A 23,322-nucleotide genomic window follows, 5' to 3' on the forward strand; every position below is an offset into this window, starting at 1 on the left:
AACGGGTCCTGCCCTCAGGGAGCTGACGCTCTGGCTCTTGGAACTGAGACTGAAGGATATAGGAAAGAGAACTAGCAAGATGACACCCGAGGGGCTCACAAATTAGACCCCGGCCTTGTCGACCAGAGGTGCTTCGTTCTGTCAGGAAAATTGCAGACTGCCCCAAAGCGCCATGGTTGAGAGCCTGGTTTTTATGCCGGACTTGGGGCAGAGCCTCGCTCCTTTGCCTGTTCACACTGGACCTGCCTGGCCCTGAGTGTCCTAGGTTGCCATCCCTGCCTGCATGTATGAAGTGAGACTCGGAGAGGCCTGGAGGCACGGCTGAGTCACGGACCTGTTCGGTGGAAGGCTGCACTGGCCTCTCCCTCCTGACTCGGTCTCCTCCCAGCTCTCCTGAAAAGAAGTGCACACGTGGTCTGGGCCAGAGAGCCTCTGGAGGGACGGGGACAGCTGCAGTGGACGCTCGGGGCTGCAGAGGAGCGCCTCTGCTTTCAGTGGTCCTGCCCGCTCCAGGGACTCTCTCTGCCCTGGCCTGCCCCTCTCTGGGGGCCTCTCCCACTGTGGGAACCCTGCCCTTGGCCGTCCTTCCCTGGACTTCATGTGGTGCTGCAGGGGGCCTGACCTCTCAGTTTTTCACGGACTGACAATTCTAGACTTTTTTAGCCAGAGGCAGCTGCTGCTATGCAGCCGCGGGAGGGAGCTGTGTCCCTCAGACCGGAGGGCCTTAGTCTTACCCTGCTGCTGCCCAACTCCAAAGACGGAGCTCTAAGCACACACGGTCTACTCACAAAGCTGATGGGGTGGACAAAAACTGAGGGGGGGCCACAGACGTGCAGGACTTCAAGTCATGGTCGTAGACTCTTGGCGGCTTTGGGAAACACAGGTGCTGATAGAAGCCCAGCCCTGAATGGTGGGAGGGTCCCCGTCAGAATCTGGCTGCTGCAGGGCTGAGGGCCCCAGAGTCGCTGTGCTGTGATCTGCCTTCCCCGTGATGTTTGTTTCCGCAGTCTCTTCGTAGTTTATGCACACCATTCTTAGCTGCTTGAGATGCTTCACAGCCACCATCTTACCCAGGCCCACAGGCAGAAGCCCTGGCAGAACAGTCATGGTGTCCCCTGGCCTGCTCGCCCATCTGCCCGCTCAGGACAGGGGCTGGGTCTCCCAGATGAGTTAGGGCGTGGGGACAGGTGCCAGCTTCTGCCCTGGTTTTGCCTTCCAGAGATGGAGGTCCTCCCAGCACTCACTTCTCTAGCAGGCTCCAGGCTGGCTCAGATGTGAGGCGCATGGGGGCCTCTGTCCAGAGCCAGCTTTCTTTGCCCCTCAGCCAAGCCTCCCTGGACCGCAGGTAGGAAGAGAAGGTGTAGGCTGGCACCCAGCTTGCGGGGCGCCTGGAGGTTGCCAGCAGCGTTTGTCTTGACTTGGCGCCATCTAGAGGCTCGTGGCATCCTAGCACCCTGCAGAAAGAATTCCATTGTTTGTGCGGGAATTGCTGACATGGCATCTTTTTGTTTTTGGAGGGTCGCAGGGGGCAGGAGAGGAAGGTGTCACTGATGGGGAATCAGCTGCCTTCCTCCAGCAGCTTCCGCCGGCATCCACTCTGAGGAAGGGCGCTGCTTGCTGCTCCTGCAGCCTGGAAGAGGGTGGAGATTTTCCGCTTCCTCTTCCCATTGTGTGTTTCCTGTGCCCCACGCTAGTCAGCTGGAGCTCGGTTATCTTGAACCTGGTGGAGAGGAGCGTCTCTCACTGACATGGCACCTCACAGCCAGAGTTGAGTGAGCAGTGGGGCTGTGTGTATCAGAGCTTAACACCAACCGGGCAGTGCTAGAGTTCATGGTGAGGGACATGCGGGAACAAAGATTCTCAGCCCCTAGAGTAGCTCGGCTCAGCCTGGCTGGGTATCCATGGCAACATCAACTTGACCAGCTCTTTCCACTTCCTGCCTCAGCGCTGTCGTGTCCGTGTGCGTTCAGGGCTTGGAGATGGTTTCAGATCCTGTCATAGCAAATACCAAGGTCACTATCACATTGTTGTGTACACTCCAGGATTTCCCAGCAGTGTGAGTAGCGCTGGAATTGTGGCTACAAATACGAGACTTTTGTAATTATTCACCAGTTATCTTCCTGCCACATACAAGATGCCATGTGGGAGATTGAGAAGTAACTAGCAGCCACAGCCCGCACTGCCAGGGAGTGGCAAGCCGGGTGTGACCTTCTGTGCCAAGACATTTTTCCTGCCTCCCCAGTGCTCATTTAAGTTCTCTGCCAGACGGCGAGAAGCAAGCCAAGTTGGAAGGGCAGAAAGCGCAGAGAGGAGGGAGGAAGGAATTGGGTCATAGTGGAAGAGATGGCCGCTGAGCTTGGCTTCAGAGAGGACCAAGATTTTAGAAGGCAGCGAGAGGGGCCTTGAATTCTCCGTTCTATCTCGTCCTCACAGTTCAGCCCAGCCTTCAAGAAACAGTATCACTTATTCCTGCCCCACAGTCTCTCCTTTTTGTCTCACGACCACCCCCACACCCCTGTCCTCTGTCTTCTTGTGCTGGCAGAGACCCTCATCCTGACTCTGTCTCAGGCCAAGAGGCTCTGAGCTTAAGGATCCTTGCCCTCCGGGCCTCATTATCCCACATAACTTGTGAGTTCTGTGTGCACATTATAGTCTACGGAGACCAGTATTCTTCATCAATCGTCCAAGGGACGAGGGCTCTCTAGCGGTCCAGTGGTTAGGACTCCACGCCTTCTCTGCCAAGGGCCCGGGTGTGATCCCTGCTCAGGGAAATAAGAGTCCACCAAGGGAAAAGAAAAAGAGATGGTCAAAATATACGACCCCAGAGGGTTCCGGGTGCCGGCGTGCCGTCTCACTCTTTCCAGCTGCAGACGGACAGCTGAGGGCTGGAGATGCATAAACGCCGGCCTTGTGCGGTCGCTGGACGGGCCAGCCTGGCTGCTCATCAGGCCGGTGTTCACGTGCTGCCTCGTGGTCGTGCTGACGCCGGGGTCCTGCTTCCGCTTGTCTGTGCAGATAGCGGCTTAAGAGCCTGGGCGCTCTCACCCCAGTGTGTGCCGGGCCCTGTGTGAGGCAGGGACAGGCGGCAGCAGGCAGACACGGGTGCCCTGCCCTCATCTGATGGGTCAGAGACCACTGGACAGGTTATTGGACAGGCAGGGTCAACCTCCAGGAGAAGGGCACCCTGACGCTTCCATTCTGGGCCCAGCAGAGAGTTCGGCCCGAGTGGTTTGGTGCCGGGGGTGCCAGATTGTGTCACAGAGGGGGACCCAAGCCAGTGGTTTGCCTTCTTGATGGTGTGGATGTGCCAGGTGGTCAGAATCCATCGGGGGTTTTCCTCGAGGACTGAGCTGAGATTCCAGCCAGGAGCCTGGCTGACAGCCAGAGGTGGCGGTGGGGTGACACAGCCAGGGCGCCAACGGTGTCTGGGATTGGGCCCCTGACACCAGTTCGTGCGACCTTGGACCTACTGTGCTTATTTCTTGGAGCCTGGGTTTATCTGTACACCGTGAAGGGGGTGGCCCCTGGCTCTGCCCTCCTTCCTCCTGAGTTATTGGGGCCTGAGTTCCGCATTGCCTGGTCTCTGTCCAGACTTTGTCTTGATTCAACTGACCTCAGAACGCCTCTCCTGATGCCGTCTCAGTTGACAGACACCTAATTTCAGAACTACGATGTGTTAGCTGAGGAGGCCTGAGCCCTGCAGAGCCCCTCACCCCTCTCGAAGAGGATTGCTGAGGTTGGCGAGGGCTCCCAGCCTGGGGGCAGGCAGCTGATCAGAGCAGGGGTGCTGAACTTGGAGATGGAACTGGGAGCCCCCTCCCCCTCACCAGCCCCGTGGCCTGGCTGTCACCTCTTGAGCGGGCTTTCTCAGGCAGTGTGTCGGGCACACCGGCGCCACCTGCCCTCGGGTGGGAGCTGCCCAGAGAGCACCCGTAGAACGTTGCCCCCCCGACATTGCAGCCTCGGGCGACACGCCGCTGGCGCTGTGGAAAGACCGCCAGGTGGCGCCCCCGCCGGGCCCCCAGCACTGCTGGGCTTCGCTTGCACGCGGGAAGCAAGTCAGGACAGGCCAGAAGGCCGTCCTCGGGGGCCGTGTTCCGCGGGGCAGACACAGGGCCCGGCCCTGCGCTGGGAGGCCCCCCCGTGGCTCCCCTTGCCGTCCTCCCCACCTCCTGCCAGGGTCTCAGTGCTCCCCAGCTCTCAGAGCACCTGCCCCGAGCGGCCAGCGGGGAGAGCAAGACGGTCCGTCTCCCTCCACGCTCCCAGGGTGCGCGGCCATCTGGGTCCTGCATAGGCACCTTGCTGAGGCACTGCGCCAGGAGGCGAAGGGAGGCTGGTATGCCTGAGGGTGGTCCTCGAATTTCCATCTGATCAGGCGCTGTAATATCCACTTCCCCCACCCCTGCGAGGAAGAGAAAGAAGGGGCGGCCGTCCTGTTGCCCAGTGGATAGGAAGGAGAGGGGACATCCTGGGCAGGCAGTGACATTATCGGCCCCGTTTCCTGCTTCCAGCCGGAAGGACGAATGAGGCCGGGCTCTTACATGAAGGTGCTGCTGCTCAAGTGCTTGATTAAAACAAACACAGCTGTGTGTTTGTCGTGCAGGCACCTAGGAGTGGCCTGTGCCAAGCTCGCATATGGAAGAGGGCACAGTCGGTTTATTAAGTGAGCCTCCGCGCCATCCGCACACTTCTCATGTTCTCGGGACAGTTGTTCATCCTCCCAGCCCCACTCCCACCCTGAGCAGTTTACTTCTTTCCTTTTTATTGAAACTTTAACAGTGAAGGATTTTGAAACTCAAGGCCAGACAAAAAACGTGTGCCCTTGACGTTGAGCTTTTAAAATAAATCTTGGGTTCAGAGAAATGAAGCTGATAATGGCAGCACATAATTAGTTCCTGTGGGTTTTAGATTACCAAAACACTGTTTTTATCAAGCCACACTCAAGTCTAAACATTTGCCTGTTTCCTGCTCTCAGTGGCTGTCCTGGCCGTCTTTACAGCCCCTCTCCCACTGGCTCCCCGAGTCTCAGCCTTGCTCCCAGGTGCTGAGTGTGTGTCTGGCTGTGAGCGCTGCATTGCAGGGTGTGGTGTCGCCAAGTGAAGGAGGCGCTGTCCTGAGCCTCTTAGAGACAAGGAGACGGCCACTCAGAGTCATGTCCCCGAGTCTCACAGCTGGCTGGTGTCACAGACAGGACCCAGACGGCATGACCCTTCCTCCCGCTGCTCCCGCCACCGTTGACGTTCCATCTGTCCTTCCTAGTCTAGCTTGAGGCTCCTCATACCTGCTTGCCTGGGCAGTGACCCTCTGGGGCATGTCACTTTCTACCGGAGTCCTTCACAGGCTTCCTGAAGAGCAAATGGGTTTGGAGAGTCTGGGAGGCTCCAGGGATGTAGGCAGCCCTGTACACGGTGTATCTGTGGAAGAGGATCCGGAGCGTTCATCCACCCACAGGAGCCTGTGCCCCAAAGCAGTTAGGTGCCACTGTATTTGTTAATGAACGCCTTGTCCCCCCACCCACCTGCACCATCTCTTCACGGGGTCCTCCTGTGATCTTCACGAGCCCTGGGGTCCTAGAGATGAGCCTCAGCTTTGACAAGTGGCCACACTCAGATCTTGACCCGGTCGGCCCCGGACCATTCTCGTCTTGCTAGCCCAGGCTGACTCTCGCCTCCAGGGCAGGCCAGGTCCACTCCGGAAGGGGGCGCCAGGACCCCGGGAAGCACGGTGGTCCCCACCCAGACTCTGCAGCCATTTGGGCAGGGTCTGATTCCTAGACCGAAAGGCTGATTGCTGCCACCTCCCTGAGCCTCAGATTCCTTATCCTGGAAGCGAGGTGATAAGAGCCCCAGCCTCCTAGGATCGTGAGGACTTGCTGAAGCAGGCCTGGCTTGAATGAAGCGTTTCATTTGGGCTAGCTTTTCCCTGTCTCAGGACACTAGGGGACATGTAGTCCTTTTGATGAACTCTAAGAATTCCCCACCGTTGCCACCAGCTCTTCCAAAGGGCAGATGCGCGGAGGGTCCCTGACTCTAGGGAAAGGACAGAGCCCTGGTCTCGTGACTCCCCCCTTCCCGAGACTGTTGGTGCGGGTAGGCGGCGGCGCCCACCCATCTGCTCAGGAGGCAGCAGGCGCTCTGCATCGGGATGCCCGTCTCCAGGGGCAACCAGATGAGCAAAGAATGGTGCCCTTCATGGAAGAGTCTCTGGATGGTGGGGGCCAGGAAGCTCTGGGCGTACAGTGTCCCCCTTCAGGAGCAGGGGCCTGGGGCGTGGAGGTGGGCTGGCCCTGGCCCCATGCCACTGCCAGGTGTGCCCGCCCGGGGCATGGCTTGTGGGGCGAGGATGGGGTTGGGCTGCCTTCAGAGCAGGCAGCACGGCCCTTCCCCCACTGCCCAGGACCAGCAGCTAGTCTGAGCCCCAGGCCCACCAGCCTTGGTCTTGGTTTTCTCTTTCCTCAGAAATCAATGACCGGGAGCAGAAGTTACACGCCCTTAAGGAGGTACTCAAGAAGTTTCCAAAAGAGAACCATGAAGTCTTCAAATATGTCATCTCTCACCTGAACAAGTACGTTGCAGGGCTTGCTGTTTGTCTTCCCTTCCTTGGAAACCCTCCAGTCAGGGCCAGTCGGCTGCGAGAAGAAGCTGAGCGGGGCTCTGTCCTCAGCTTGTTGGGTGCTGGCTCCTCCTCCTCAGGCTCTGTCCTGCTTCCGTCTGAGAGAGGCCTGTACGGCCCCCAGCCCACCTGAAGCTCGCTCTCCAGGATCCATGCTCCCTGACCGGTGTGACCACGTGCTGGGCCCAGACAGGTGTCCTGTGGGAAAGAGTGAACGGGAGCCAGGGAAGCACGTGGCTGTGGTCCGTTCCCACCTTTACTCCCACAGAGTAGGGTTGTTTTCAGCCAGACCTGTTCCTCTCCCGACAGGGTGTTGTTACGTGAACCCTGCTGTGGGACAGACACGCTGCCTTTCCGCACAGCCAGAGCAGTGTCCCCCACTTCGGGGGCCTCAGAGGACGGGGCCAGGGGAGCTCGGGCCTCAAGTCCCAGGCCTAGGGCCTCTTCGGTTCTCAGCTTGCAGGGCGGGGGTGGAGGCAGGAGAACAGCCGGGGAGGCGGAGCCCAAGAGCACAGGTGGCGGGAGCCTCGGCCAGGCCCGCGCTGGAGCTCTGACCCCCAGTCTGGTGTCGCCCGCAGAGTCAGCCACAACAACAAGGTGAACCTCATGACCAGTGAGAACCTGTCCATCTGCTTCTGGCCCACCCTGATGCGGCCGGACTTCAGCACCATGGACGCCCTCACGGCCACGCGCACCTACCAGACAATCATCGAGCTCTTCATCCAGCAGTGCCCCTTCTTCTTCCACAACCGGCCAATCAGCGAGCCCCCTGGTGCCACGCCCAGCTCCCCCTCTGCCCTGGCCTCCACCGTGCCCTTCCTCACCTCCACGCCCATCACAAGTCAGCCGTCGCCGCCCCAGTCGCCTCCGCCCACCCCCCAGTCCCCAATGCAGCCGCTGCTCCCCTCCCAACTTCAAGCTGAACACACGCTGTGAGCCCCCGAGGCCTCGGGCTGAAGGAGACGAGGTCTTCTCTCTTGACGGGGTGGCACTGGGCCTTGAACAGAACCAGGCCTGCGGGGCGGGGCGGGGCGGGGAGGGTCCCCTCTCCTCTCGCCTTCTCCAGCCCGCAGCACTAGCAGCCGCCAACAGAAGGCGCAGGCTGGGCCGGCCAGTGCCCTGAGCCCAGCACTGCAGACCTGGGGTTGGCCGCAGGCCGTGGCGGGAGCCCTACCCTGTGGCATGAACCCTTTTGTGGACTGAACGAGGCAGGCAGGGGCCCTCCACACCCTCACTACTCCCTGGACCCTCCCCACCATCTGTGCACACCAGCCTCAAGGCCACCGCCCACTGGGCAGAGCCTGGCACTGGCCGGGAGGAGAAGATCCTGAGGTCCGGCTGCCCCAGGGCAGGGCCAGCAGCCCCTCACGAGGACACGTCCCTCTGCTGCACCCAGCGCTCCCCACCCTTCGGGGGTGCGGCCTGCCCGGCAGCCTCCTTGGGAACATGTAGGCCGGCTCTGCCACCCTAAGGTACAGTCCCGTCTGGGGGCGTTGGCCCGGCAGGTCAGGACAGGGAGGGCAGCTTCGCCTGGACCAGGGAGCGTGGGCAGCGTCCGCCCCCATGCACCCTGCCCCACTTCACAGGCTTTGGGGATCCATTCCCTTTAAAACAAAGGAACACTGGAAGAAAAATGGAAAGACATCCCTCCCCCAATAATTTTTAAAAAGGAAGAAAACTACAGACCTCAAGATGAAGCTCTCTCCCCACCTCTGCCAAGAGGCACACACGTGGAGGGCAACCTGTCTGACAGCAAGACCGGGGTGCCCAGGGGTGGCAGCCTGAGAGCCCGTTGGGGTCCCACTTACGTCCCGTCACCAGACCCCCCTCCCCCGCCCCAGGTGTACGGCTCGAGCCCCTTGGCAGAAAGAACTGGGGGCCCGCCTGGCACCTGTCTGCCTTGGAGCACTGCGGTGCTGCGGGGACACTGCCCCGCCTGCACGGGGCGGGGGTGGGGTGGCGGGAGGTGCCTGCAGGCACGTGGGGGTTGGTTCCATGTGTTTGGTGTTGAAGTAGAATCATTTTCCTCCTGGGCCAGTAGGGCTGTCCGTGGGAAGTGAGCCATGTCAGGGGACTCCAAGGGTGTGACGGCTGCCAGTGCGGGCAGGGCCGGCCTTCCTGCTCCCCAGCCGTCAGCGCCCAGAGGAGCTGCCAGTACAGAGGCGGTCAGTCAGGACAAGGCAGCGTGCCTGCCTGTCACCATCCTCCATGGCCTCCCCCGCCCTTCCTGGCCTTTCCACTGGCCCCTGGGAGAAGCTTCCTCATCGTGCCCCCCTTTGCCCCAACCCACCCCCAAACAGCGACCCTGCTAAGGCTGCTACAGATACGGCTGCCCCCATCCCGTGGCTGGGCCATGCCTCCGCAGTGAAGAAGCCTGACTAAGGTACCCTGGGCATGGGGGCGTGGGGTGGAGGCCCGCCCGCCGCACAGTCCTCCGGGGGTCTCTTTGCACTTTAAGAAGCAGCACCTGTGGTATGTTTGAGGGCGCCTGACAAAGTAAGAGATGCCTCAGAACAGTCTTGGCCACCCCTGGCCCCAGACGCTTCCCACTGGCTGTTGGAGGGCGGGCCAGGCCCTGTGCTCACCGACTCTTCCTCTGGATAAGCTGGATGTCGCACTGTCTCTAGTTCTTGTACGGCAAAATAAGGTGCTTGGAAAAACTACATGTCCCCTGCGCGTCTTACCACCTCCTTAAGGACACAAGTCAGAAAACCTAAGGTACATGAACGTCTTACGTAAATGTCGGATGCCAGACCTTCTCTTTTGGCAGATCTGTGTCTGATGCTTTCTCGCTCGGGGCTTGGCTGGAGGGGGACGTTGCTTAGTTTTGACTTGAGGTCAGCAGACTCCTGCTTCTCTAGCCCTGCAGCTGCCCCAGTGCTGAGTCCCAGGCAGGTGTCCATGTTACTCCATTGATTAATCTCAGGCTTTTCCTAGGTCATGCTCGCTTATTCCCAGGCAGCCCGTCAAGGTATTGGGTGGGGGTAGAAGGGAAGCCTTGAGAATGGCCTGGGACCACTGTCCCGTGTGTCAGCTAAAGCAGAAGAGGCTGCTTCCCTCCCACTGCCCAGCCTACGCGGCCACCTCTGTGGGCACCCTGCACCACCCTGCCGCCTGCAACCTTGGCTCTGCACCAGGAACTCCACAAGCCCCAGCTGCCCTGCCTTCCCACCACCCCCCCGAGACTGCGGTTCTCTAAGTGGTAGTGACTTCTGGAAGAAGAAAGGGCACCGTAACGGTGGACACCTGTGCTTTGCACCCTTAACCCTTGTGGGAGTAGTGGAGACCAGGCTTCCGCAGCTCCACGGGGTCGCCTCCGGTCCCACAGCGCCCCCTGCTCCAGCCCGGGCGGCTGCAGGGGCCCCTCAGGCCTGCACCCAGAATCCTGCCAGGGCTTTAAGCGCAGGTGGGGACTGGTGGCTCGTTCCCCAGAGAGCCACAATTGAACAGGAAGTTCCAGGGGTTCCTCTCTGTTTCCTTTGCTAACTTCTCATTTTCTGCTTCTCAGGCTGGCTTGGGCTTGGAGGACATTTCTCGATCGTTGCGAGTTGGCATTCCCACCAGCGCAGTGCTAGTTGGGGGGGCTGGGAGTGGTTGGTATTTGGACCAAATGGGCACTCGGAAGGGGACCCATGAAGGAGAGTGGGTGTGTGCGGGGGCAGGCCGACCTTAACTGGAACTCTGCCCACCCCACCCATTTATCTAGTGTGCTAAGCTCTAGAAAGTTCTCTCACAGGTCATTCTCATGTGAGTGGCACCACAACTCTAGGAATTGAGGGAGGGGCGGATGTTAATTAGCCTTGGCCAAAATGGGAAAGCCTGTTGGTGGAGTTACGGGACTTGTTCGCTGCCTCGCAGGAAATAGTGGGGCGCCTGGAAGCTCTTCCCCATCCAGTGTTCTTTAGACCCCAAAGGTGCAGACTCGAGGCCAGAAGTAAATAGCCCTGACTGAGTGTTCGGCTGGCTCTGGAGGGCGGCTTCACGGAAGGACGTGGCCCAGGGTTGGGCCGCGGCCTGTGAGTTTGCCGTCAGTTCTTGGCTGTGTTGCATGTGGTTATCACAGTGCATTTGTTCCTGCATTCTGTGAGTTCTTCCCAACACTTGACCTTTCGAGGATGAATGCTAAAATGCTGATTCCCAGGTTTTCCTCCAGGCTGAACGCATGCTGCAGGTGAGGTTCTTCTGGTAGGCTGTATCTTGGCCAGGGTGGGCAGAGGGTGACCTCCTCGGACCAGCACGCTGGCCAGAAGGGGCTGGAGAGCACGCCTCCGCTCGTCCCTACGCCTCAGTTGCCTGTGGAGGGGTGGCCCTGGCGGGCTGCCTGTCCCCAGGCTGGGAGGTCAAGCCAGGTCGCCGCAGCACTTGTGATTCGAGCTCCTCTCCACCCACGCCCTCCCCCGTCCCCTCCTGCAGGGAGATCCACACTGCCTGGGGGCTGTCTCAGGTGTCGGCTCTGTTCTGCTCGGCCAGTGGCTGCCTTCCCAGGAGGAGGAGGCTCCAGGGACTTGGGCTGGCCGCTGGGGACAGCCACGGCACTCACCCCCAGGGCCTCCAGGTCCCGCAGACGCTGGACGCAGGTCTTGCCCTCCTGTTGCTTGGCAGGTTCAAGCCACGCGTTCATGCTTAGGTGAAAGGACGACTCGTGTGTGCTGGAAACCTAGGTCACATCTGCTGGTGGTCCCATGGCAGAAGGCCTGGGGCGGGGAGGGGCCTACACCACGTCCTGTCATCTCCTCCCGGAGCCGTCTTTCCACCGGCTGCTGGCTGCGGACTCCTCGAGGCTCCGAGGTGACTGTCCGCGCCTCCTGCCCAAGAGCCTGCCTCGGCCAGCTCCAACAGCAGTGATGTTACACCTCAGTGTAGTCGAGACAGGGCGTAAATTATTGTTTGCATTAAGAAGAATCATGTTCCCTGTGTACATTAAAAAAAAGTCTGAATTGTATGGGAATAAAACTTGTTTGAAAATTTGGAGCAGTGCTGCCGCCAGCTCATTTTTCTGGTACTTGTGTTTCACGTTAAACGACCTTTATATGTGTTGGATTAACATATTTTGAGTTTCTTGAGGGTGGGGAGGGGGAACATTAATGGTATTGAAATGTGTTAGTAGTCTGGCTGTATGCCCAAAATTCTGTTTCGCAGCAAAAGTGGAGAACTGTATGTAAAGAAAGTATAACAATTATTTCTCTGTATTTTAGGGGCTTTAACCAGGACATCCTCTAGTTGGCGTTAGGAATGTTTGCTTAATTTCCAGACTTTTTTTTTTAAAACACATCGTGGGTTTTTTGAGGCTCCAACCTGATTAGTGCATGGTCAGCCATCAACAGAGGCTGAGCATCTCCGACTGAGGTGTTCTCCGTCTGGCTTTGTTTTTTAAAATCATGTATTTGCTACAAAGTATTGTACTTGTCTCAATGGGAATGGTGTACAAAACTGAAAAGGCCTTACGTGATCTGTATCATAGTTAATAAATCAATCTTGTAAAAAACCAAACCTGAGAGAGATGAAGGCGGCCCCTTCCCCGGCCCCTGGGCGCACGCCCACCAGGCAGGCCCCGTGGGGACACTGGCTGCAGCCTCAGCCCATCAGGAGGAGCGCGGGGGCCTCGGGACCACGGGGCACGAGGGTTCCCCCAGCGCCCCGGGGAGAAGGCATCTCTAGCAGAGCCAAGGCCCATGTGAGCTTCAGGCGCCTTCCCCCTCCACCCCCAGGACCGCTGCCAGGAGCCCCCGCCAGCTCTGGCCTCCTTGCTTTCCTTTCCAGCAGAGTGATCCAGGCTTCCCTCATGGCACAGCGGTAAAGAGCTCGCCTTCCCTGAGTCGTGAAGATTCCGTGGAGGAGGGAATGGCAGCCTACTCTAGTATTCTTGCCTGGAGAATCCATGGACGGAAGAGCCTGGTGGGCCCCAATCCGTGGGATCATAAAGAGCTGGATACAACTTGAGCGCAAGCTCAGGGATCTGCTTTCCCCAGGTCTTCTTGCCCCTGGTTGCTCCCGCAGTTTATTCTAGGTCATCAGGCCAAGCACCACCCACAGAGTCCTGCGGCCACGGGGGCGCCCAGCAGGCCAGGCACCAGCGTCTGCAGCAGATGCCTTTCCCTGTCGTCTGAGCCGAGGCCACGCCGGTGGCTCTGGGATGGGATCCAGGGTTTACTCCCAGGTGACCCAGGGAAGTTAACCTCTCAGGACAGTGCCTCAGAGATGCCTCAGCCACTCAGGCTCGCTCTGCCCCATGCTGTCCCCTCCTCGCCCCGTCCTCCACGGCCCCCTTGGTCACCTCCCAGATGCCACCACTTCAGCTACCACGTCTGTTCTGGCCCAGGTCCTAATTCTGGCTCCCCTGGCCTCTGACGGACACTCTCACACCTTAATGGCCTCCCAGCCCTCAGTCTTTAAACCAAGAAGTTATCCCAGAACACCTGGCTCTGCTTTACCTATGGCAGTAGTGGGGACTAGGCACCCTGAGAGATGCCTCTCCCCTCCCCTGCCTGAGGCAGGCACGGTCCTGGATCACAACTCCTGCCCCGGCGCTCCGGCCCCACGCTGCCAGTCAGCAGGAGCCAGCAGGCACCTGAGCACAGGCCAGCCAGGGGCCCCGCCCTCTGGCCCCAGCCCACCTCCTCTCCCCGTCCTCCAGACTCCAGCCTCTGAGTCATTCCCGTTCTCCCGATGCACTTGATTGCTTCTGACTTCCAAGGCTTTGTTTGCACTGTTTCCTCTGCCTGAAATGCCTTCTGTACCTCACGCCCCCAAATCTCAGTGCTGCCCATCACATCCTCACCTGTCCTTCAAAGCCAGTCTTCCTCTAGAAGTTCTTCCCAGGCCCTTTTTTACCCATTGATGGACCCAACAACTACTGACCTGCTATGGCGATTTATGTGACTCCCAGAAAGTCTTCAACATTTGATCTTTATTTTTTTGGCCACACCAGACAGCAGGCGAGATTTTAGCTCCCCCACTGGGGATCGAACCTGTGTCCCCTGCAGGGGAAGCATGGTCCCAGCATTTGCTTTAAAAAAAAAAAAGTTTCTACAGTATACCGTTAGCACTCAATATGTGCACTGATGTCATAAGCCCGTCTTTGTCTCTAGTTTTTGATGTTCAAGTGCCATGTACTCGCATATTTAATACCTCGCAGCCACTATCCACCCAAAGTGGAGAGCTTTGGGGGGCAGGGCCTGTGGCTTCCCAATATGCCTCTCGGCATCGAGCAGGTGCCTCGAACGTGACAGGACTTCCGTCTGCAGAATTCAATGGTCGGTTTCAACCTTGCCTTTGCTTATGCTTGTGCGCACTCAGTCGCGTCCGACTCTGTGACCTGATGGACTATATATAGCCTGCCAGTCTCTGTGGGATTTTTCAGGCAAGAATACCGGAGTGGGTTGCTATTTCCTCCTCCACAGTATGTTCCAAACCGAGGGACAGAACCCATGTCTCCTGCATTGGCAGGCAGATTCTTTACCACTGGTGCCACCTGGGAAGCCTTGCCCTTGGTCTCTCTAAGCCAGCCTCTCCTACGTGGTGGTGATGTTCAGTCGTGTCCAAGTCTGTGACCCCATGGACTGCAACACACCGGGCCTCCCTGTCCTTCACCATCTCCTGGAGCTTGCTCAAATTTATGTCCATCGAGTCAGTGATGCCATCCAACCATCTCATCCTTCTTCTTCAATCTTCTGCCTTCGTCATCCCCTTCTGCCTTCAATCGTTCCCAACATCAGGGTCTTTTCCTATGAGTTGGCTCTTCGCATCAGGTAGCCAAAGTCCTTGCAGTCCAAGGGACTCTCAAGAGTCTTCTCCAACACCACAGTTCAAAAGCATCAATTCTTTGGTGCTCAGCCAACTGCAGTGCAAACCTCTGCTCTGAGAACCACATTCCTGCCCACTTGCCTGTGACACTCTGCTTGCTGACTCTGCTGTGCATAACCACAGCCAGACTCCCAATCCCTTTCTCCAAATCTATCCATCCCCGCCCCCGCTCCCCCTACAAGCCAGAGACCCTGGAGACCTCCACAGGGTATTACTGTCTCCCATCAAGCCGCCCGAAGTTCTGTTTCACCTTCCACGTGGCTCTCACCCCTACCACTTGCCTCCTCGTTTCCTGCCACCATCCTGATTGAATCTCACTAGCCCCCTCCTTGACCTTCTCCCTGGTCTCCCAGCCTCCAGTTTCACCCCCTCCCTTCCATCTCTCTGTGGCAGCCAGAGTGAGCTTTTCAAAACATATCTGTCCCTGCCACCCTTCTCTTGACACCTGGGGCTCCCCAGCACCGTCAGAAGCCAACTCTCCAGTGGGTCCTGGGAGGGCCCTGACCGAACGCTCAGGGAGGCTCCCCCTGCAGGCTGCAGTCCAGCCTTCTGACTCCTCAGGGGCCTGCCTACCACAGGTGCTATTCCCTCTAGACACTCTGTGCACCCTTCCTTGCTAACTCCCTCTGTAACCTTTAGATTTCAGTTCCCTGGACTCTTCCTTGGGAAAGTCACCCCTCCCCCACCCAGACCAAGATGAACTCCTTTGCTTTCAAAGAAAAAAGCGTTCTCCTCTTCAACAGCGTTTTCCCGTGTTACTCCTTTACGTTGTATTTGCCCATTTAACACACGTTTCCTGAGTGTTTATTTACTCCGTGCCAGTCCCCCAAGGACAAAGCTGGGATCCGACCCCTAGTGGAACAGACACAGAAAACAGTCCAAGAAATGAATGTATGCCTTAATGTCAGGCACGGATAAGATATTAAGGAGGATGTGAATTTGGGGGAGCAGAGCTGTTACTTGGGATGGTCGGGAAGACCTCCCTGGGGACGTGACATCAAGAAACCAGGATGAGGTGAGTCAGGCATTTGCCTCAGATACAAAACCTAAAGGGACAAGAAATCAGAGATCAAGATAAAAAATTATTTCAATTCATGTTTTAAAAATCAAAGTCAGCCTCCCAAAATCCATGATGACCAAAATTTTAAGTAAAAAAAAAAAAAAAGGACTTTCCTGGTAGTCTAGTGGTTAAGATTCTGCCTTTCTAATGCAGGAGGCATAGGTTCAATCCCTCGTTGGGAAAGTTCCGCAGGCAGTGCGGCCAAAAATAAAACCCTTTCTTAAGGCAAAAAGAAACAGATTCAGTAACAGTGCTGTGAAGCCTGAGTCAAAAGGAGAAATCGGTAAGACAGCCTGGAGTGGGGACGAAAGTGATGGTGGATGAGACAGTGAAAGTGGAAAGAAGAGATCCGAATATCTTAAAAGTCAGGGTGACTAGATGGCACTGTCTGCTCAAGATTGCCCCTGGAGATGAGAGGACTCCAGGGCTGACACAAAGTCTAATCAGCATCTGTTCCAGAAGCTGCAGCCAGCACGGAGCATGTACTAGGCGCTCGCTAGCTCCAAGCCAACCGCCCGGAAGTGGGAAGGCGGAGTGTTACTCCTTGCGGCCACCAGGGGTCAGCAGAGCGCCGCCCTGCCCAGCTGTGGTCTGGCCTGGGAAGTGTTGCAAGCCCAGAGGGTGACGTTATTCAAAGGAGGGTGAGACACGACCGACTGAACTGAACTGAGAACGGGGCTGGAGGTGTCTCGGGAGCAGGCTGAGATTCAGGGCTGAGCTACTCTTCCTGGCATTTCACCCAACCTTCCCTCCATTTATTCACTCAGGGGGCCAGGCCACACAGTCTCATGGGGTGAGGTGATAAGCTCCAAGTTTGTCCTGAGGTCAGTGGGGGAGCCACTGGGTCCTATTTGCAGGAGCTGAGGAAGAGGGAGAAGTAACTGGGGATTCCAGAGATACCGCTCACAGGAACTCTGCCTCCAAGGTGGGGATTAAAGAGCACGCAGTTGCCATAAATGTCAGCAAGACCAAGCAATTAATAAACGCTTACAGGGACTTCCCTGATGGTGCAGTGATTAGGACTCCTTGCTTTCACTTCAGGGGACCAGGGTTCAATCCCTGACCGGGGAACTAAGATCCTGCAAGCCCTGCAGTGTAGAAAAAAAAAAGCTAACCATTTTTGGATACTTACAAAGTATCATGCCCTTTTAAAATAATCTTTCATGTACCAACTCAATTTTCACATGAAAATTCTATGAAGCAGGTATTCTATGAAGCAGGTATTATCATCATCCCCACATTCCAGATGAGGAGACTGAGGCATGAAAGGGATGTCCAACAGCACAAGCTAGTAAGTGGGAGCCAGGGTTTGAACCCCAAAGCCCATGGCGCTTTTTCTGGCTGCTGTAACAAATGGCCGCAGACGGGCTGGCAACAGAAATTTATTCTTTCACGGTTCTACTGGCCAGAAGCCCCAGATCAGGGTGTCAGCAGGGCCCTGCTCCTCTGAAGTCTCTAGAGAAGAGCTGTTCCTCTCGTTTTCCAGCGTTTAGATGTTCCTTGGCATCCCTCCAGTCTCGGCCTCTGTCTTCACAGGGCCTCCTCTTCTTTCTCCCTGTGTACTTGTATTTTTCCTGTGCATCACCTCTTCTGTCGCTTTTTGTTGTTTTTTTTTTTTTTGGCTGCATGGTGGCTTTCAGGATCTTAGTTCCTGAACCAGGAATCAAACCCAAGCCAGCCTTCAGCAACGAAAAGCAAGGGAGTCCAAACCACTGGACCACCAGGGAATTCCCTCCTCTTCTGTCTCTTATAAAGACACTTGTCAGTGGGGTTAGGACCTCTCCAGATAATCCAGGATGATCTCATCTCAGAGCCCTTAATTACACCTGCAAAGACTCTTTCACCAAGTAAGGTCACGTTCACAAGTCCCAGGGTTAGGACACGGACATACATCTCTTGGGGCCGTAGAAGGGGCAACATTCAACCCCCTACAGCTCTTCCCCATGATCCTATTATTATCATTGTGGTCATTGGTATTATGGTATGAACTTGAAGGGCAGCTTGGGGCTGGAATAAAGTTAGCCAAGTGGGCGATGGGAAAGTCAGGCACAGCAAGGAGCGAGCATGTTGAATAATTGGAGGGACTTCCCTGGCAGTTCAGTGGTTAAGACTCCACGTTTGTCCTGCAGGGAGTGGGGCAGGGGTTTGATCCCTAGTCGGAGAACTAAGGTCCCACATGTTGCCTGGTGCAGCCAAAAATGATTGCAGCGCTGTCCTGTCACTGCCCCGCCTTCACCTGCTGCCTCCACAGCCAATGCTCGGCTTCTTGCTGAGTCCCCCTCTGCAGGGTCAGTCGTGGGGAGGAGTCCCTTCGTCTCTGGCAGGAGCAGCCCTTGGACAGGAAGAGCAGTCAGCCCACCTCCGTGAGCGTCCCCACACCTCCCTCCCTGGTGGGCAGGACCACAGGCTCACCAGCCCCGGCTCTGGCCGCCCCCCTCAGGGGGCACACCGGCTAGTTTGCTGCTTGCCACTCATTTAGTTCGGTAGCCTCCACCTGGGACCATGGTCTCACCCGGTGTCACTTGGGGGAGCAGGGGACCAGCCCAGCGATGCTGACCCTCCCGCTGTGAGCTGCGCTGTAACGAGCATCTCTCCCTGTTCCCGGAGGCTTGCTGTCTTCTTTCGGCACCTATAAACAGGTGACAGTCAGGCCTGGATGTCCTCTGTGAGGCTAGAGTCTTTCCCTGACATCTTGGGTGCCCTGAAGGGGGCAAGACGGGGCTGGAAGATGGGAGGCAACTGGGAGAACACCCAAGTGTCAGGCCGGGTGACATTTAATGTGGGGTCATTTATCCTGTTGGTGGGTGGTGTTTTCATTCCCCACTTTAAAAAGAAAATTTTTAAACATTTATTTGATGACAGCAGGTCTTAGCTGTGGTGCTCGGGACCTTCAATCTTTGTTGTGGCATGTGGGACCTTTCATTGTGGCATGTGGGATCTAGTTCCCTGACCAGGGATCAAACCCCGGCCCCCTGCATTGGAAGCCCAGAGTCTTAGCCAGTGGACCACCAGGAAATCCTCCCCACTTCCTTTATTCTTCCCATAATTGTCAGTAGTCTACTAGGCTACCTGGGGCTTCCCTGGTAGCTCAGAGGGTAAAGAATCGGACTGCAGTGCAGGAGAACCAGGTTCGATCCTTGGGACAGGAAGATCCCCTCCAGAAGGGAATGGCTACCCACTTCAGTATTCTTGCCTGGAGAATTCTATGGACAGAGGAACCTGGCAGGCTACAGACCATGAACTCGAAAAGAATCAGACACGACTGAGTAGCTAACACACACTGTTGCTGCTAAGTCGCTTCAGTCGTGTCCGACTCTGTTTGACCCCATAGACGGCAACCCACCAGGCTCCCCCGTCCCTGGGATTCTCCAGGCAAGAACACTGGAGTGGGTTGCCATTTCCTTCTGTAGCACATACCTTTGCTTTATTTCTCTCTGGCATTTAGCTCCATCTGATGTGTATATTTTCTTGTTTTATCTATTGTGACATCCCACCTGGATGTGAGCTCCAGTGACAAGAATCTCTGCCTGTTTCTTCCCTGCTAGATCCTTGGAGTTTCTGGCACCCAGGAGGTGCTCAAAACATGTTTGCTGGCTAGCTGGCTCAAAATCAAAAACAGGACAACTCTGGGGACAGGTTGGGCTGCCCAAGTCTCAAATGACCCTTCATCGTTCACTGCCTGTGCTTTGAATGAAGAGTTTTACTCTCAGAACTCAGTACAAAACTGTCTGTTCAAGGAATACATTACATTCTTTGGGGGTGCGGTGCCCCACTAGCACCCCCTGGTGGTCAGAGGAATCAGCTCCTTGAGAACCTGACTATTGGAGCCCTGGCCTTGAACAGGGCCTGGTCCAGGGACTCCTACAGTAAGTTTGTGAAGTGCAGAAGTGAAAGCAGAAAAGATGAAGATTAGACATGTCGAAGGACTCAGGAAGTGAACGCCTGGGGTATGTTAGCGACTCCACGAGTCACAGGTCTGTCCCAGGAGGTCTCAAGGACAGGGTTTCACCCACCTCCTGGACAAATGCCAACCCCCCGGGAGTTTAGACCCAGCACCTGCTCCCCCAGCCATTTCTGCCTCATCTGGTTCAAGGGCAGCTCCATCCTCCAGGCCCTGGAGCCAAAACCTCTGCATTTTCAGACTCCTCCTCCCTTTCTGTCACCGTCACATCTGGTCGCCAGCCAATCCCTCAGCCCGGCCTTTGAAATATCTCCAGAATCCCACCACTTCCCCCGACCCTCTGTGCCTCCTGGTTGGACCACCATCACCTCATCTCTAACTTTTTCAGTCGCCTCCTCAGCTGGGCTCCAGGCTTCTGCTTTCACACCTCACAATTCCTTCTCCATCCAGCAGTCCAAATTTTAGAAATAGGAATTAGAGGGACTTCCCCGGTGGCTCAGATGGTAAAGAATATCTCTGCGATGCAGGAGACCTGGGTTTGATCCCTGGGTCGGGAAGATCTCCTGGAGACAGAAATGGCAACCCACTCCAGTATCCTTGTCTGGAGAATCCCATGGACAGAGGAGCCTGGTGGGCTACAGTCCGTGGGCTCACAAAGAGTCAGACACGACTAACGCTTTCACTTGCAACACTTTCCTTGGTGGTCCAGTGGTTGAGACTCCCCAGCGCTTCCACTGCAGGGAGCGTGGTGTCGATTCCTGGTGGGGGTACATGCCCTGTGGTGCCACCAAAAACAAAAAGTCAGATCAGGCCCCTCCCCGACCTAACACCCTCTGAGCCCCTTGGAAGCCAAACTCCTCCCCGCAAGGCCCCGCCCACTGCAGCTGGCTCCGCCCACTCCCTGCCAGACACAGTCAGGCTCTTCTTTCCTCCCTAGTTCCTCCATCCCACGGCAGGGCCTTCGCACTTGCCATTCCTCCTGCCTGGAGCCGTCTTCCCGTAGATTCATCTCATACCTCAGCAAAGGTCACTTCCCCTGAGAGGGCTTCCTGCCACCATAACCACTCTCCGGTAGTTTTATTTCTCTTGCCTCACTCTTTTCTTTCTCTCACAGCTCTCAGTATGAGCAGAAATCGTCTTTTTTCTGTGCTGGTTTACTTGCTTGCCCCCCACATACACACATAAGGACCTTATTTGTTTTGTTCACTGATGTCTCCCAGCCCCTGGCACACAGTGGGTATTCATAAAATTTTTAGGATCGAAGAACTGCATCATGTTTACTTATATAATATTCTCATTGAATGCAAACACGGTTTAAAATTAAATAATTCTTAAATCTATAAGATGCAAACTAAATCTCGCTTTACCAAGTTGCCGTTTTTTTATAAAAGGACCCATTTCCTCACATTTTCACTAAATCTGGAGACCTACAGTGGTTTTATTTATTTTTATGTAATTTTTTACTTTTTAATATTCTGGCTGTGTGGTACCGGGCATGTGAGATCATAGTACCCTTACCAGGGATTGAACCTGGGGCCCCTACATTTGAAGGGCTGAGTCCTAACTATTGGATGATCAGGGAAGTCCCACCACCACTATTTTGGTTTTTCAAGTCTGTCTACAGGCAAAGGACAGCTTGTTGCATTTTTTACTTCAATTTCTTGATTATCATCACAGTTGAGCACTTTCCCATATGTTTATGTGTCACACACATTTCTTTTGTGGTTTGCCTGTGTGCATCTTGACCATTTTCCCCATTGAGTTCTCTGTATTGGGTCATCTGCCTTTTTTCTTATTGATTGGTAGGAGCTCTTTATTTATGATGTATGTCAATCCATTGTCTCTTAATTTTTTGTCCATCCTGGTACTCATCTTTTAACATTGTTTACAGTATCTTTACTACTGCAGAGTCATTTGCTTTGTGCGGGGGTGGGGAGCACAGTTCAACCCACACCACCTCCCTTCCGCATTTCCTATCATTTTATATTATGAACTAGATCGTACAAACAAAAGACTACACAAAGCAACCTGCCAAGTTCATACAATAACAGTAATTAAGTGGTCACCTGGGTACCCACCAGCCACAATAAGACTTCCGCTGCTGCCCCTCGACCCCCGCCTCTCCAGCCCACAGCATCTTCCTCCTCCACCCCCAGACTCAACCTCTCTCCTCAATCTCAGGTTAACCATTCTCTTGATTTATTATCTATTATTCATCATTCTTGCATCACCCAGGCTCACATCCTTAAGTAATAGATTGTGTATTGTGCCTGTGTTCAGACTTTTAAAAAATAGGTTCTTTCTGTGTTCCCTCTAGTACTTATTTCTTTCACAAAGGTGAAATGGGGGACGCCTGTGGATGTGGGGGAGCAGTTCATTTATTTGGGGAGTATTGTTATACTCTCCCCATCTTACCGATGAGGGGAGTGAGACACAGAGAGGTGAAGGAAACTGCTCAAGGTCACACAAGTCGCATCAGAATTACAATGAGCCCATTGAGTCCCCTTCCTAAAACTCTGCTCTCTTAGTAGAGAAGAGTGAGATTAAGGAGAAGTCACTGGAACCCTCCAAACACACAAACACGCACACACCCAAGCTCTTACGGCCTACCAAAATCCTTGAGCCTCTTTTTTTTTTAAGATTTACTTATTTATTATTAGTTTTTTGGCTGCACTGGGGCTTCGTTGCTACATGTGAGCTTTCTCTAACTGTGGTGAGCGGGGGCTACTCTTCATCGTGGTGTGTGGGCTTCTCATCACGACAGCGTCTCTTGTAGAGGAGCACAGGCTCTAGGCATGCGGGCTTCAGTAGTTGCAGCACATGGGCCCTCACCCCTCTCCTTGATTTCCCCTGATTACTGGGACCTCAAGGACACATACTATTCTTTCCCATCTCTTCCACCCCAGAAGAGGTCTCCATGTTTTGGTGAGAAATATCTCCTAAGCTGAGGAAGGCCAAGGAGAGCTGAATGTGGCTGAGAGACAGAGAAGCTAGGGCAGGACGTGTCAGGGATGAGACCAAGAGGGTCTCAACTGCCACTGTCTCTAGATTCTCTAACAGGCCCCAGGTGGTAATGGCTCATTGCTTTGCCTGCTCTGGGGGTGGCACAGCTGTCCTAGATTTTCCCCAAACCTCTGTCAAGAGTCCTTTCAGGGACTTTCTTGGTGGTACAGTGGTTAAGAATTCACTTTGCAATGCAGGGGACACGGATTTGATCCCTGGTCAGGGAACTAAGATCCCACATGCCTGCACTCCACGCCCACACATGGCCATGAAGATCCTGCTTGCAGCAACTAGGACTGCATTCAGTCAAATAAATAAATATAAATATTTTTAAATGAAATAAAATAAACCCTGGGAGATTCACAGAAAAGCCTCTGACCCCTGACTGCTTCAAAAAAAGTCTTTTATGAAAGCTGTCTCGGTTCCCAGTTAGAGGGTCCCAGCTCTCTCCCCCAGGGTCCCACCTGATGCATACTCTGTCCCAGAAGCGATCCTGTTTCTTCCCAGCTCTATGACCAGAGCTGCCGAAGGGCATGGATATCACAAAACAGCCCACCCATTTCACAGATGGGAAAACTGAGACCCCAAATGGTGTTTGTGTTTATCAGTCACTCTGAGTGGAGTCAAGGGCACATGAGGGTGAATGTGTCTTTGGATGGGCATGTCATATCTTGCAGATTTAATGCCTGGCTCTATTCTCGGTTTGTGGGCTTTCCAGGTGACTCCAGTGGTAAAGAACCAGCCTGCCAATACAGGAGACATTAGAGATGCGGGTTCAATCCTTGGGTTGGGGAGATCCTTTGGAGGAGGAGAGCATGGCAACCCACTCCAGTATTCTTGCCTGGAGGATCCCATGGACAGAGGAACCTGGTGGGCTATAGTCCATGGGTTGCAAAGAGTCAGAAAGGACTGAAGCAACTCAGTAACACATTCTCAGCTTTAA

General features: G+C 55.3%; 1 protein-coding gene across 1 annotated transcript in view; it reads left to right on the forward strand.

Annotated features, from left to right (window-relative positions):
- ARHGAP35 (Rho GTPase activating protein 35) overlaps window positions 1-11,583 on the forward strand; it is a 115,206-nt gene extending 103,623 nt beyond the window's left edge. Inside the window, exons 6-7 of the mRNA XM_070771316.1 lie at window positions 6,459-6,564; window positions 7,191-11,583. Coding sequence (XP_070627417.1) covers window positions 6,459-6,564; window positions 7,191-7,548 — 464 coding nt within the window. The 3' untranslated portion in view covers window positions 7,549-11,583. The remainder of the gene's footprint in view (window positions 1-6,458; window positions 6,565-7,190) is intronic.
- The last annotated feature ends 11,739 nt before the right edge of the window (window positions 11,584-23,322 follow it).

The sequence above is a fragment of the Bos indicus genome, chromosome 18, assembly GCF_029378745.1.
Source record: "Bos indicus isolate NIAB-ARS_2022 breed Sahiwal x Tharparkar chromosome 18, NIAB-ARS_B.indTharparkar_mat_pri_1.0, whole genome shotgun sequence".
Taxonomy (NCBI): Eukaryota; Metazoa; Chordata; class Mammalia; order Artiodactyla; family Bovidae; genus Bos; species Bos indicus.